Source organism: Hyperolius riggenbachi, chromosome 3 (genome assembly GCF_040937935.1).
Source record: "Hyperolius riggenbachi isolate aHypRig1 chromosome 3, aHypRig1.pri, whole genome shotgun sequence".
Taxonomy (NCBI): Eukaryota; Metazoa; Chordata; class Amphibia; order Anura; family Hyperoliidae; genus Hyperolius; species Hyperolius riggenbachi.
This window is the reverse complement of record NC_090648.1, coordinates 82,820,050-82,834,624: the sequence shown is the minus strand read 5'-3', so window position 1 is coordinate 82,834,624 and position 14,575 is coordinate 82,820,050. Positions and strand designations below refer to the sequence as shown.

Here is a 14,575-nt window from a genome sequence, read left to right as displayed (position 1 = left end):
GTGTTCCAGTGTTAGGTTGCATAGGAGGTCTACAAGTTCCTTAAGGAAGTCTGAGTGTTTTTCTGGTGGGCGGTAGATCAGCAATATGTTAATGTTTTTCTCAGCTGAAAGTTGCACCCCCAAGCATTCAAACGAGTTGGTAGGACCTACAGTAAGTGGTCTGATTTTCAAAGCTGATCTAAAGCAAAGTGCAACCCCTCCTCCCCTGCGTTCTTTCCTGTTGCAGTATATCACGGAATAGTTTGTTGGCACGGCAGCCTCCAGGGTGGGGCCAACTGGTTCAGAAAGCCAGGTTTCAGTCAGGCAGGCCAGATCAGAAGACTCTATTAGATCATGTATGATTGCTGTTTTGTTGTTTATCGATCTGACATTACAGAGGACAGCCTTGATGGGGCTACCCTGGGAGCTAGGGTCTGAGATTGATGACTCCAAGACAGAACAGTCTCCAGATGTGTGGCTGTCATCTCTGCTGGATTGTGCTGGAGCTATTAGGGTTGTTGGCTGGGTGTACTCTGTAGATTTTGTCACAGAGTTATTTTGGTTCTGCGGTGAAGAATATCTTTTCCCACGTCCTCTCGAGCCTCTCTTTGTCTTTCTGAAGATTCCAACAGACTTCAGTAGAATTATTGTGGATTTGTCAATTGGATATATATACCTATCTAACCTATACTGGAGGATTATATACCTATCTAATCTATACTGGGGCATATACCTATCTAACCTATACTGGGGGACATATACATATCTAACCTATACTGGGGGCAACTATATGGGCTACCTATACTTGGGGGACCTGTAGCTGGCTACCTATACTTCGGGCACCTATACCTTTCTCCACGTTGGGGCGCATTTTACGCCCTCACCCTGAGTGCAATTTGGCCTAGAAACTGCTAGTATTTGGCTCCACCCACATCATGTTTTGGCCACGCCCACACACCGCTTTCAGGAATCCCCCCCCCCCCTTGAAAATCCTGGATTTGCCCCTGTAAGTGACCCTCTTTCTCATCGCAAAAAGTTGGGAGGTATGAAATAGTAAGATACCAGCCAGCCTCCCTAATCACTTGCACACTATTTTGTCGGTTAGACTTTGCAACTGCTGTCCAGGAAATGCTGTTGAAAACAAAGAAAACCCTGAGAATCACCCAGGAGGAGATGGACTGTCCCAAAACCTGTCGGTTCTGTCAGATTTTAACTGCCTATTTTTTTCGTGATAGTGGTCCTTTAAAGGAGAACTGTAGTAAGGGGTATATGAAGGCTGCCATATTTATTTCCTTTTAAGCAATACCAGTTGCCTGGCTGCCCTGCTGAACCTCTGTCTCTAATACTTTTAGCCATAGACCCTGAACAAGCATGCAGCAGATCAGGTGTTTCTGACATTTTTGTCAGATCTGACAAGATTAGCTGCATGCATGTTTCTGGAGTGATTCACACTACTGCAGGCAAATAGCTCAGCAGGGCTGCCACGCAACCAGTATTGCTTAAAAGGAAATCAATATGGCAGCCCCCATATCACTCTCACTACAGTTCTCCTTTAAGGGAGTGTGCTTTGGGTGCAACAGGAATATCACTGATGACCTCACACAGCCAATCAGTGAGCTGCTTCACAAGGAGGCTTGGATGGCTGCAGAGAAGTGCTGGGACTTCCTGCCTGTGTGTGATCTGCAGCTCTGAGCTTCTGGTGATCGTGCTGCTTGTACCTCTGCACAGCCACCTGCTGCTGTTCTGTCATTACTGCTGTAGGTAAGGGAGTGTGATTTATCTGGCAGCTCTCACCAGTCACAGGGATTCAGCCACTTGTATGTGTGTTCTCCTTCATCTGTGCCATTCACTATAGTGATCCCATCACACAGTGCACTGCTGCCTGCTCAGCCTTTCTTTGTATCCCCTGTATGGAGGTATGACAAGCGTATTTTACTGCTTCCTATTCACATGCTCAGTATCCGCACTGCCTTCTCCCTATCAGTGCAGTTTCTAGGCTAAAATGCACCCAGGGCGAGGGTGTAAAAATTGTGCCCTCCGCCTCCCCCCCTTCCCCCACCAGGAGCCAGGTATAGGTGCCCGCAGTATAGGTCAGCCAGCTCTAGTTGCACTCAGTATAGGTCCCCCAGTATAGGTATCCAAGAATAGGTACCCCGATATTATAGGTAGACAGCTATAGCCCCCCCCCCCGATAATAGGTAGCCTGGCATAGGTGAGCCAGTATAGTTGCCCCGGTATGGGTTAGCCAGGTAGGTGCTGCCAGTATAGTTGCCCCCAGTATAGGTTAGATAGGCAGGCACCCCCTGGTATAAGTTAGATAGGTAGGTGCCCCCAGTACAGGTTAGCTAGGTAGGTGCCTCCAATATAAGTAGACAGTATAGTTGCCCCCAGCATAAGTTAGATAGGTAGGTGCCCCCAGTATATGTTAGTTAGGTAGGTGCCTCCAATATAGGTAGCCAGTATAGTTGCCACCTGTATAGGCTAGCTAGGTAGGTAGGTGTCCCCAATACAAGTTAGATAAGTGCCCCAGTATAGGTTAGATAGGTAGCTGCCCCCCCCAGTGCAAGTTAAATTTGGTAGGTGCCCCTCAGTACAGGTTAGATTAGGTAGGTGCCCCCCAGTATAGGTTAAATTAGGTAGCTGCCCCCCTCCCCAGTATAGGTTAGATTAGCTAGCTGCCCCCCAATATAGGTTAGATAGGTAGCTGCCCCCAGTACAGGTTAGATTAGGTAGGTGCCCCCAGTATAGGTTAGATAGGTAGCTGCCCCCCAGAATGGGTTAGATTAGCTAGCTGCCCCCCAGTACAGGTTAGATTAGCTAGCTGCCCCCCAGTATAGGTTAGATTAGCTAGCTGTCCCCAGTATAGGTTAGATAGGTAGCTGCCCCCCAGTACAGGTTAGATAGGTAGCTGCCCCCCCCCCCCCAGTATAGTTTAGATACGTAGCTTCCCCAGTATAGGTTAAGTAGGTAGGTGCCCCCCTCCGCATAATGGAGGGGGGAGCCACGGTGAGGGCAGCCTGACCTCTCCATCCCTCTCCCTGGGCTGCCCTCCCTTCATGCTCCCCCCTCGGACTGCAGAGTTAGTGCGCAGGGAAGCGCTGTACACAAATACTCACCTCCCTGGTTCCAATCACCGCTCACTCCCTGCTGGTCTCCTCTTGTCTGCATAGCCGCTGATACACACGCTGCTTCCTGTTAAACAGGAAGCAGCGTGTGTATCAGCGGCTATGCAGAGGAGTAGACCAGCGGCTAGTGAGTGATCGGCGATTGGAACCAGGGAGGTGAGTAGTTGTGTGCAACGCTTCCCTGCGCGCTAACTCTGCAGTCCGAGGGGGGAGCATGGAGGGCGCCCCGGGGAGAGGGATGAAGAGGTCGGGCTGCCCTCACCGCGGCTCCCCCCTCCATTACAGCGCCCCCCTCCCAATAGCGCTCAGGGCAGCGGCACAGGGCGCACGGCCCTAGAAACTGGCATGCTCCCTATATATTAGTCATAGCTGTATCAGAGAGACTGTCCCTCTTTGGGAACTTAAAGAAAATCTGTAATGAAAAAACTTCCCCTGGGGGGGTACTCCTCCTCAGTCCCACGGCGGTGGCGAAAATCCTCCCGGAGCGGCGGCGATGTAAATATTTACCTCCCAGGCTCCAGTGGAGGCGCAGTATTCGCTCTCTGTACGGAGATAGGCAAAAATAGCCGATCTCAATCGGGCCGCTCTACTGCGCAGGCGCAAGTCTCCTGTGCCTGCGCAGTAGAACGGACCCGACGGAGATCGGCAATTTTTGCCTATCTCCATCAGAAGAGCCACAACAGCGCCCCCGCTGGAGCCAGAAAAGGTAAATATTGCACAGCATGACAAATTGTCGCCTGTGCGTTCCGTGGGCTGCAGCGAGACCCACATGGGACACAGGAGGACGGGGGAAGCCTCGATAGGGTCCAGAGGCTTCCCCCCCCAGTGGTGTTCCTACCATAGAGCACAGGAGGGCGTGGTGCATCGGGTGACTGACAGCTAGGGGGGTGTCGCCATGACCCCCCACAGCAGCAGAGCAGGAGGGGGAAAGCAGCGCTAGAAGGAGGAGCAGCGGCGGGGAGGGGGGCGAACCCCTTCCTCACCTGGGACCCCTCCTTCTGCCTCTCTCCCCCTCCATAGATTAGGCTCGGCAGGAGGCGTGCGGAAAATTACTCGCCTCACTTCCGCGTTCCAAGCGCTGGAGCGCAGCGTCATGTCGTCACAGGTCTCCATCTTCAATGCCGCCCACTGTGCTTCCTGATTAGCGGAAGTGAGGTGAGCAATTCTCTGCACGCCTCCCGCCGAGCCTGCACTTGCTGGTAATCTATGGAGGGGGAGAGAGGCAGAAGGAAGGGTCCCAGGTGAGGGAGGGGGGTTCTGGCCCCCCTCCCCGCCGCTGCCCACACTGCCCCTCCTTCTAGTGCTGCTTCCCCCTCCTGGGGCATCTATACTGGGGTCAACTGTACTAGCTATACTGAGGGCAACTAAACTAGCTATACTGGGGCAACTATACTAACTTCACTGGGGGCAACTAAACTAGCTTCGCTGGGGGCAGCTATAGTGGGGGCAACTGTACTAGCTACACTGGGGGCAACTGTTCTAGCTATAGTGGGGGCAACTGTACTAGCTATACTGGGGGCAACAGTATTAGCTATACTGGGGGCAACAGTATTAGCTATACTGGGGGCAACAGTATTAGCTATACTGGGGGCAACAGTATTAGCTATACTGGGGGCAACTGTATTAGCTATACTGGGGCAACTGTACAAGCTACACTGGGGGCAACTGTACTAATTTTACTGGGGGCAACTGCACTAGTTATACTGGGGGCAACTGTTCTAGCTATACTGGGGGCAACTGTACTAGCTATACTGGGGGCAACTGTTCTAGCTATACTGGGGGCAACTGTACTAGCTATACTGGGGGCAACTGTACTAGCTATACTGGGGGCAACTGTACTAGCTGTACTGGGGGCAACTGTACTAGCTATACTGGGGGCAACTATACTAGCTATACTGGGGGCAACTATACTAGCTATACTGGGGGCAACTATACTAGCTATACTGGGGGCAACTATACTAGCTATACTGGGGGCAACTATACTAACTTCACTGGGGGCAACTATACTGGGGGCAACTGTACTAGCTATACTGGGGGCAACTGTACTAGTTATACTGGGGGCAACTGTACTAGCTATACTGGGGGCAACTGTACTAGCTATACTGGGGGCAACTGTACTAGCTATACTGGGGGCAACTGTACTAGCTATACTGGGGGCAACTGTACTAGCTATACTGGGGGCAACTGTACTAGCTATACTGGGGGCAACTGTACTAGCTGTACTGGGAGCAACTATACTAGCTGTACTGGGGGCAACTATACTAACTTTACTGGGGGCAATTGTTCTAGCTATACTGGGGGCCACTATACTAAGTTTACTGGTGGCAACTATACTAGCTATACTAGCTTCACTGGGGGCAACTATACTAGCTTCACTGGGGGCAACTATACTAGCTTCACTGGGGGCAACTATACTAGCTTCACTTCATTATAGCATGTAAGCTTGCTGGCTGTAGCAAATGCACGCTGTGGTGTACTTGGTACTTTCATACAGGTTCTTTTTGTGGTGCAATTTTGTGGTAAGTTCACACTAGTCATTCTCTGCATCATACACTCTAATTCAGTCCCACTTGCTACTATCGGCACCAGAGCAGTCTGTGGTCTGGCTGCTGCACATACAATACAATCGGACACATTCATTTGGGTTGCAGTAAAAGTTGCCAAAGTGGGCCAAAGATTTCCCCTGTATTCTACCTCCTTTAATAAATGAAGTAATCTAGGGGGTAGATGTTCTCCTCTCACTGAGACCTTATTGCTAGTTATATCCATCTTGCTATTACTGCTCAATAGGGATGGATCAATAGTCTGTCTGTCTTGTCATTTACTGTTCAATGGGGATCGCTCAGTGGTCTGTATAGGTCGGGCAGTTATTGTCATGATAACGTAGGGATCTGTTCCTGGAACCGTGACCCCGAGTACATATATGCCAGAGTCTGTCACCTCAGGTCTTAGTACTATTAACCAAACTTCATTTCCGATTTTTCTTATTCTTATTCTGTCATATAGCTTTATGTCTTTGGGATCCAACTTTGTACTAGATGTCTCCCACCCAGATGGATCAGTAGTCTTCCACACATCTTCCCAACCCAGTCTGAGTAACTTGCCTCTTGCTCCCAAATAAAAATTGTAATCAGCTCCATACCTATCTATAAATATCTCAGTGGGTTTTAACCTAAACATTATATTATCCGTCCCAGGTGAGATTATTATTATTGATTTATAAAGCGCCAACATATTCTGTGGTGCTGTACAAAGTAAGAAACAAACATGGGGTACATAATACAGACAATGGTGTGAGATAGTTGCATTTAGGTCAATCACCCCTGTCCCATATCCGTGGTTAGTGGGTACAGTTAAAAATGGCGCAGAGTGAATAATGGCGCATCGTTCTGCTGATCATAAAATGCTATTTACCGGTTTAATGTAAATACATTAAAACTGTAAATAACGTTTTATAAAAGACTTATTAGCAGAACGGTGCGCCATTGCAGGGGGGCTAGTGAGGCAGCGGGACAAGGTAGGATTAGTATACATTACCGTGTCCCGGCCGGCGATCGCTCCTTCACTTCGTACTTAGGTTGCAGAGGTCCTCATTCAGCCGATCAGCATGCGGAAACTGAAGCCGCATGGTGATTGGCTGGATGCAGGACTCCTGAAAACCAGCAGAAGAAGTGATGGAGCGATCTCCGGGCCGGGACTAGGTAATGTATCCCTCTGCACACATCCACCGCTTAATCCTACTCCCTGCACCCCGCTGCCTGTCCCGCTGCCTCTCCCCCCGACCCCCGCTGCATAAAGTTTTTTTAAAGATATAAAACGATAAATATTGTTTTATGTTAATTACTCCTGCGCCCTTTTTATACTGTTGGCGCTGTGCGCCATTTTTGCCTGTTCCGGTGGTTAGTATATCTGGACTTTCTCTGTGTGATTAGTTTTCTGACCTGTCTCTCCCCCACTGTTATCCACCAGAAACAAACCAATGCAAACATGGCTGCTGTCATTATTATCCAAAATACTGGTCCTTCTATGGTGTTAGACCAACCTGGTTCAGGAAAGGTGATTCTCCTAGGTGGCGGTTTCAGCCTTTCAGGTGCCTGTCCCCCGGGCTCCCCTATTACCCTGTCTGCCATTGCTTGTCCCTACCTACCAGAGCAGGTTCGATTCGGCTGCTGTTGTTGGAGGGAAATGACTGACTTTTACCTCCCAATACTAAGCACTTTTTTGACCAGGGCTCAAGCAAATGTTCCTGTCACCCTGAGCCTTAGTATTCCACCAGTCGTTCCTGTCTCCACCCTGGCTAACTGAAGCTTTATATAGGTGCCTGTGACAGGATGTGGCTCCGGACCTTCAATTAATTCAGGTTTGGAAGGCTCATATGTGCCCTCTTACAATGACTTATGTGAACCCAGGTTGATCTTTCAGCTATTCTGACAGCAGTAGGGGTATTGGCAAGTACTTGGTAGGGACCTTTCCACCTTGGGGAAAACCACGGCTTCTTCTTGATTCCCTTGTCCTGCCTTTTCTGTGGGTATTGGGCCTGGATAACGTGTTTGGTGCTTGCGGGTGTGCCTCAGGTTATCTGCCAGTTCCCACTCATCTGGGGGCTGTTCCTGTGTATCAAAATCAGGAAATTTGTATTGTTTCACAAGCAATATCTCACAAGATAACAATTTCTTTTCATCTGGTGTTAATCCACTGTCTAATTCAGCTACCATCCCTCCTGTTGACACATGTAAAAACCCATGTGTCATAACTGCAATTAATCTGAATATAACATGGAATATGCAGAACCTGGTACACACCACCCATACTGCAGACTTCGTTTGTAGAGTTCCTGCCCCCACCCACTTATCCATCACTTTGTTGGGGAAGTTAGTTTTGGGAAGTTAGTAGGTCAGTGGGATGTAGTGTGTTATGTAAGGTGTGTCTTATGCTGGGGATACACTGTACATTTCTGTACCGTGTATCGAGCAGCTGATCCGGCCAGCTGAATAATATTCAGCTGGTCCGATCACGCTGCTCGACCTCCCCGCCCACTCGATCCCCGCCGGCGGACAATGGCAGGGAATCGAGCGAAGACGAACGGTAATCGATCCGCGGGGACGTGGCTGGGGCAGTCCAATTAGCAGATGATTTCCCCGACAAATGCAATCTTATTATCAGAAGATTTCCCCACAAATGCAATGTTATTAGCAGAAGATTTCCCCACAAATGCAATCTTATTGGCAGAAGATTTCCCCACAAATGCAATGTTATTAGCAGAAGATTTCTCCACAAATGCAATGTTATTAGCAGAAGATTTCCCCACAAATGCAATCTTATTGGCAGAAGATTTCCCCACAAATGCAATGTTATTAGCAGAAGATTTCTCCACAAATGCAATGTTATTAGCAGACGATTTCCCCACAAATGCAATCTCATTGGCAGAAGATTTCCCCACAAATGCAATGTTATTAGCAGAAGATTTCCCCACAAATGCAATCTCATTGGCAGAAGATTTCCCCACAAATGCAATCTCATTGGCAGAAGATTTCCCCATAAATGCAATGTTATTAGCAGACGATTTCCCCACAAATGCAATCTCATTGGCAGCAGATTTCCCCACAAATGCAATCTTATTGGCAGAAGATTTCCCCACAAATGCAATCTTATTAGCAGAAGATTTCCCCACAAATGCAATCTTATTAGCAGAAGATTTCCCCACAAATGCAATCTCATTGGCAGAAGATTTCCCCACAAATGCAATGTTATTGGCAGAAGATTTCCCCACAAATGCAATGTTATTAGCAGAAGATTTCCCCACAAATGCAATGTTATTAGCAGAAGATTTCCCCACAAATGCGATCTCATTGGCAGAAGATTTCCCCGCAAATGCGATCTCATTGGCAGAAGATTTCCCCAGCGGCACTCACACACTTCTGGCTGTCTGTGACCTCGGCGGGCGGCGGCACTCACTGTGCTGGTTGCGTGGCTGCATCTCTCAGAGAGGCTCTGGCTGTGTCTGTGTGACGGTGACCACGGGCGGGTGGCGTGGCGGCACTCACACTGCTGGCTCTGGCTTTCTTAGGCCTAGGCTGGCTGAGTATGGCTGCGGCTGCCTGGCTCGCGTCGTCTGCTCCTCCCCACCCCCCCCCCCCCCCCGTCAGCCGGGCCAACTTGCGTCGGTTGGGGAAGCCTTTTCCCGTGGTGCGGAGATGGAGATCAGGCCAGGCAGTCCAGGAAGGAGGACATTTGCCCGTCCGTCCTGGCCTTGCACCGGACGGAGGACAAGCAGTCCAAAAACCGGACTGTCCGGCCCAAATCCGGCCACCCTAGGAAGAGGAGGGGGGGAAACGGAGTGATAGACTTCATCTTGTCACTCCGCTTCTGACAAAACTACAGTCATGCATTACTCTCTGCAGTCTGTCATCAGATGGAACAGTGTGGTGTTTAAAATGTCCCATCGAGGTCATTCCACTCTACTTCCCACAACATACCCATTAAATATAAATGTTTAGTCGTATGACAATTGAACAGTCAATAATCCATACTCTACAGTAATCAATTGTATTTGGAAAAGTCATCATATTTGTCCTTATAACTGGTGATGGTACTGTGGGCATAACAGCTACTACTATTATTATTATTATTATTAATAAATATCTAGTTTACTTGCATTACCCAGATAATTATCAAATACACTTCTTGTTATGCTGCATGCACACTCCGAATCATTCTTTCTGTCTGCATACACAAGATCCACCACATCTGCATAGTGTTAGAATACACGCTGGGAGCAGTAGTCCACATCCCTCCTTGACCTCACCTTAGGAATGTGGATGTGGACTACACACTTCTCCACGCAGCATTATACCAGGCAAACTTCTGTAGATCTTCAAACAAAGGTTCATACAAATTAGTACGTCTGCCTGTCATTTTCACAGCTGGCATACATCATGCTCCTGAATTCTCTCCACTTCGCAAACTATACATGTAACATTTTACAGAATTCAGAAAAACATTGTTGCAAACACAACCCAACATAACTGACATACATAAACAGACAAGCACACAGCAATGAAAATCGCTTTTAGATCTCCAAACTTCAAACAAAACATCAGACAAACAGATTATAAAAACATTTACAGACCTCTCATAACTACTAAAATCATACAGACAACAAACAGTAATTTACAACTCTCACTGGTAGGGGAACCCTCCTCTTTAGGCTCTTTTCTCCTCCTTGTTAGATGCTTTTATCTCCCAGGGGATCTGGTGGTAAAATCTCCTCCCTGAGTTCCCGACTTTACACACCTACACCACCCCTGGTTAAACTATGCCTTCTGTCTCCATTTTCACACTCCTGTCACCACCAAAAAATTTCACTTAAACATTTGCCCACAACTGGGTGACCTCAAGTTTGTAGCGATTTCCACAATTTCGGTACCCTTACCCACACCTCGTCACTTAGTACCTTGGTGTCTGTCAGGACACTGTCGGACCAGATGACCCCACATACAAAACATTCTCCACGTTCTCTGCAACCTTCATATACCTTGGATCTGCACTTTTGTGGGCGTGCGTAGCACCCACCGTCATTCACATACCATCATTTTCATCATCACTGCAATCATAAACCTATGTGACAACTTTCTTCCCCTTCTTCCCCTTTTCTTTGATCACACATTCAGGATGTTGGGTAAAATCTGTCAGTCTGCAAGTTCTATGGTTCACCATATGCTGTGTCAAACACTTGCCAAGACCCTATGTATAGCGAGTCTTAAGTCGTCATTCATATGGGGAGTCATACCACTATGTCTATTGAAAACCTCCACCAATCTAGCTACTAAGTCACCTATATCCGCTCCTTTTGTCTCATGTTTCATTTTATCTGTCTGGGAGGCTCCATCAACCTTTTGTGGGCTGATCTTGGACTTGGGGAAGGGTTCTGAGGATTCTGACATGGGGTGCAGGGTACCACTTCCAAGTCTTTGTTCTCCTTTCCTGACCAAAATGTTTTGACTTGGCCCTGCCTTGTATATGCCTCTAGTAGCCATCTTTGAGCTTCTTTTAAACCATATTGACTTTCTAACTTCTCATCACCTTGAGCATCACACTTAATTTGTAATACAAGTTTCTTACAACTCTAGGGATGCAGATGTTCTGAAAACCCATACTTACTTCTCCACAGGCTGCAATACTTTACCCAGTTTTTTGTTTAATCTGCGCATGACATAGTCATCATCAGTAGCCTTGATCTTGCCTGTACTCTGCCCCATTTATGCACAAGAGTCTAACAAACTTGTTTAAGGACTTTTCCATATGCCAGCATGCAAAGACAGCAAATCTAACTGCTAGCCTCACTGACAAGGAAAAGTGTGTTTTCTTTGTTTAGCCTATTTTTTTTATACCCCCTGCTAATATATTCCGCCTTTTAGGAAGTCTCTTTCTGTAAGTCCAATCATCACTGGCAAAGTGATCGCTTGCACCTCCTGGCGGGGTGGGCCCCCTGTGTCCTTCAAAAGACTTTAGTATAATTTCTTGTAGGATGACTTTCGTTTTAGCCCTCAGGTTATGGCTGACTTCTAGATAAGTTTCTTTTCCTCAATATGACCTCAGAGAGAGCCAGCCCTGGAATATGGTTCAGGCTGCCTCCTGGATCCTCCCTTGTTCTTTGGAGGGGGGATGGAAGGTCACTCTGTAGGTAAAGCAGGCTTGGCAACAGTAACTGAACTCCAAATTCATATTTGTTTGGTTACATTGTGATAATTCTTAAAACAATACTATAATCCTATTCTTAAAGCATCACTCTAACACGCTGGCTTGATTACATTGGAATGATTCTTATAGCAGCATAGTAGTATAAAATGTATACACAATGAATTATAAAACCTCTATTAATTCTTTCCACAGGACAGCTACCTGCTGGGACGCTGGGAACTGAATCAGCTGACTCTCCTCTCCCTACATTCATATTTCACAGTGCCAGGGCATAGGAATAGGGGTTGCAGAGGTTGCGACCTCATCGGGGCCCTTGGTCCAGAGGGGCCCCGAAGGGCCCTCCCTCAACTTCAGTATTAGCTCTCTATTGGTCCTGTGCTCATAATAATCACTTCTATAGATATTTTGAATAGCAGTAATCATTAACAAACTGTTCCCCATCCCCTTCTTGTACCTCTGACACTGTAGTAGCCATTGGCAGGTTTTGGTGCGCCGTATCGGTTGCTATGTATAGAGTGTTTGTTTGGGGGGGGCCCCAATGTAAAACTTCGGGGCCCACAGCTACGCCACTGCACAGTGCAGCTCAAAACTATTTGTTAATGCCAGTTTAACCACTTTGTTACCAGCAGCCTCTGCCCCCCTAAGGACCAGAGGCTGCTGGTACAGTAAAACAGCGCTTCCCGACGAATCGCCACAAAAATCTGCCAGTCACGTCGCTCTTTTCCCACCACAGGCTCCACTCTCTGCCGTCTCTAACCGGTCAGGAGCCACTTTCATTGGCTCCTGACCCTGTCAATCAATGTAATCCAATGAAAACGGCTCCTGCCCGGCTCACAGTGCTCTTCCGTCATAAAGACAGCAGGGCGAGCAAACTGCGACAGGGATAGAGCAGCGTAAATGGCGGATATGCGCGGTCAATGCGATGTACAGTCTACGTCCAGTCAGGGACATAAATTCGTACTGCGTCGGTCCGGATTCAGTTAAAGAAATATCCTAATGGATATTTTGTGAATGGAAACTGTTGGCAAATTGAGGAGTCTTTTGTGCAGCAGCAGATTGTGCTGAACTATGTTTTACTGTCTGTGGTCACACTTGGGGTCAGGCGGCTCCTGGGGGCAAATAGAGGGCCAAGTTCAGGTTTGGCATTTGTTCCTTTACACTGTTAATGTTCCCATGTTTCTGTATATTGTGCAGAGACCCGCAATGGAGGAATCCTGTAACCCCCCTCTATGGTGCACGGATGACGATGCAGAATTCTCCAGTGAGGATGAAGGGACTCTACAATATGCTGTAATACAAGGTATTGTGGATAAGGAAACACACCACTATGAAAATACATTTTAATGGGGCACTACAGTGAAAAACTAAAATTTAAAATATGTGCAAACATATACCAATAAGAAGTACATTTTTTTTCCAGAGTAAAATGAGCCATAAATTACTTTTCTCCTATGTTGCTGTCACTTACAGTAGGTTGTTGAAATCTGACAGAAGTGACAGGTTTTGGACTAGTCTACCTCTTTATAGGGGAATCTCATGGAAAAAATCACTTAGTGAATGGCAGTTGCTCTGTCAAACTGCCAAAAAACTGTGTAGCGAGCAGGGAAGCTGGCCAGCATCATTGTTTAAATCCTTTTTAACCACTTCAGCCTACAGCTTCGAAAATCTTATGCATCCGAGCAATGTTCACCTCCCATTCATTCGCTAATAACTTTATCGCTACTTATCAAAATTAATTGATCTATATCTTGTTTTTTCCGCCACTAATTAGGCTTTCTTTAGGTAGTACATTTTGCTAAGAGACACTTTACTGTAAATACATTTTAACAGGAAGATTAAGATAGAAATGGAAAAAAATCATTATTCCTCAGTTTTTGGCCATTATAGTTTAAAATTAATACATGCTACAGTAATTAAAACCCATGCATTTTATGTGCCCATTTGTCCCGCTTATTACACCATTTAAATTACATCCCTATCACAATTTATGGCGCCGATATTTTATTTAGAAATAAAGGTGCATTTTTTCAATTTGCGTCCATCACTATTTACAAGCTTATAATTTTAAAAAATTTAATAAGATACTCTCTTGACATGTATATTTAAAAAGTTCAGACCCTTAGGTAACTATTTATGTAGTTTTTTTTTTTTTTTAATTGTAATTTTTTTTATTTTTTTTTTAATACAAAACTGTATTTGGGTAATTTTAGTTTGGGAGGTAAATAGCCAATTTTAGATGTAATGTAATGTATTTTTTTATTCAGTACTGGTATGTGGGTGCAGTTTACTATTTGGCCACAAGATGGCCACATTCAAAAAATTCCTAGATGCGAACGATGTCGCATCTAGGAACTAAAAAGAAGAGAAGAAGTTTCCTGGGGGCAGAAATACCACACTCTCTGATAAGAAAGCGTCGGTATTTCTGCCGGGGATTTAGATCGGTGAATGGGAATTATTCCCATTCACTGATCGGGGGGGCAGCGGGAGCGCGCGCCCGATCGCGCGCACCACACGGCTGCAGCACCACTGCCTATCTGGACGGATATATGCGTCCAGATATGGCGAAGTGGTTAAGGTATATCTTTATAAAGAATAAAAGACTTGCCGAGAATCCCCTATGAAGAGATGTACTAGTCCAAAAGCTGTCACTTCTGTCAGATTTCTACTACCTACTGTAAGTGACAGCAACATAGGAGAAAAGTAATTTATGGCTCATTTTACTCTGAAAAAACATACTTCTTACTTGTACATGTTTGCACATATTTTAAATT

The 14,575-nt window shown here is 46.6% G+C and overlaps 1 protein-coding gene across 1 annotated transcript in view; it reads left to right on the top strand.

The window, feature by feature from the left end:
* Positions 1 to 1,610: 1,610 nt before the first annotated feature.
* The window catches only part of LOC137561023 (kelch repeat and BTB domain-containing protein 8-like), a 36,018-nt gene continuing 23,053 nt past the window's right edge, over positions 1,611 to 14,575 (top strand). The window contains exons 1-2 of the mRNA XM_068272236.1: positions 1,611 to 1,740; positions 12,999 to 13,104. Coding sequence (XP_068128337.1) covers positions 13,008 to 13,104 — 97 coding nt within the window. The 5' untranslated portion in view covers positions 1,611 to 1,740; positions 12,999 to 13,007. The remainder of the gene's footprint in view (positions 1,741 to 12,998; positions 13,105 to 14,575) is intronic.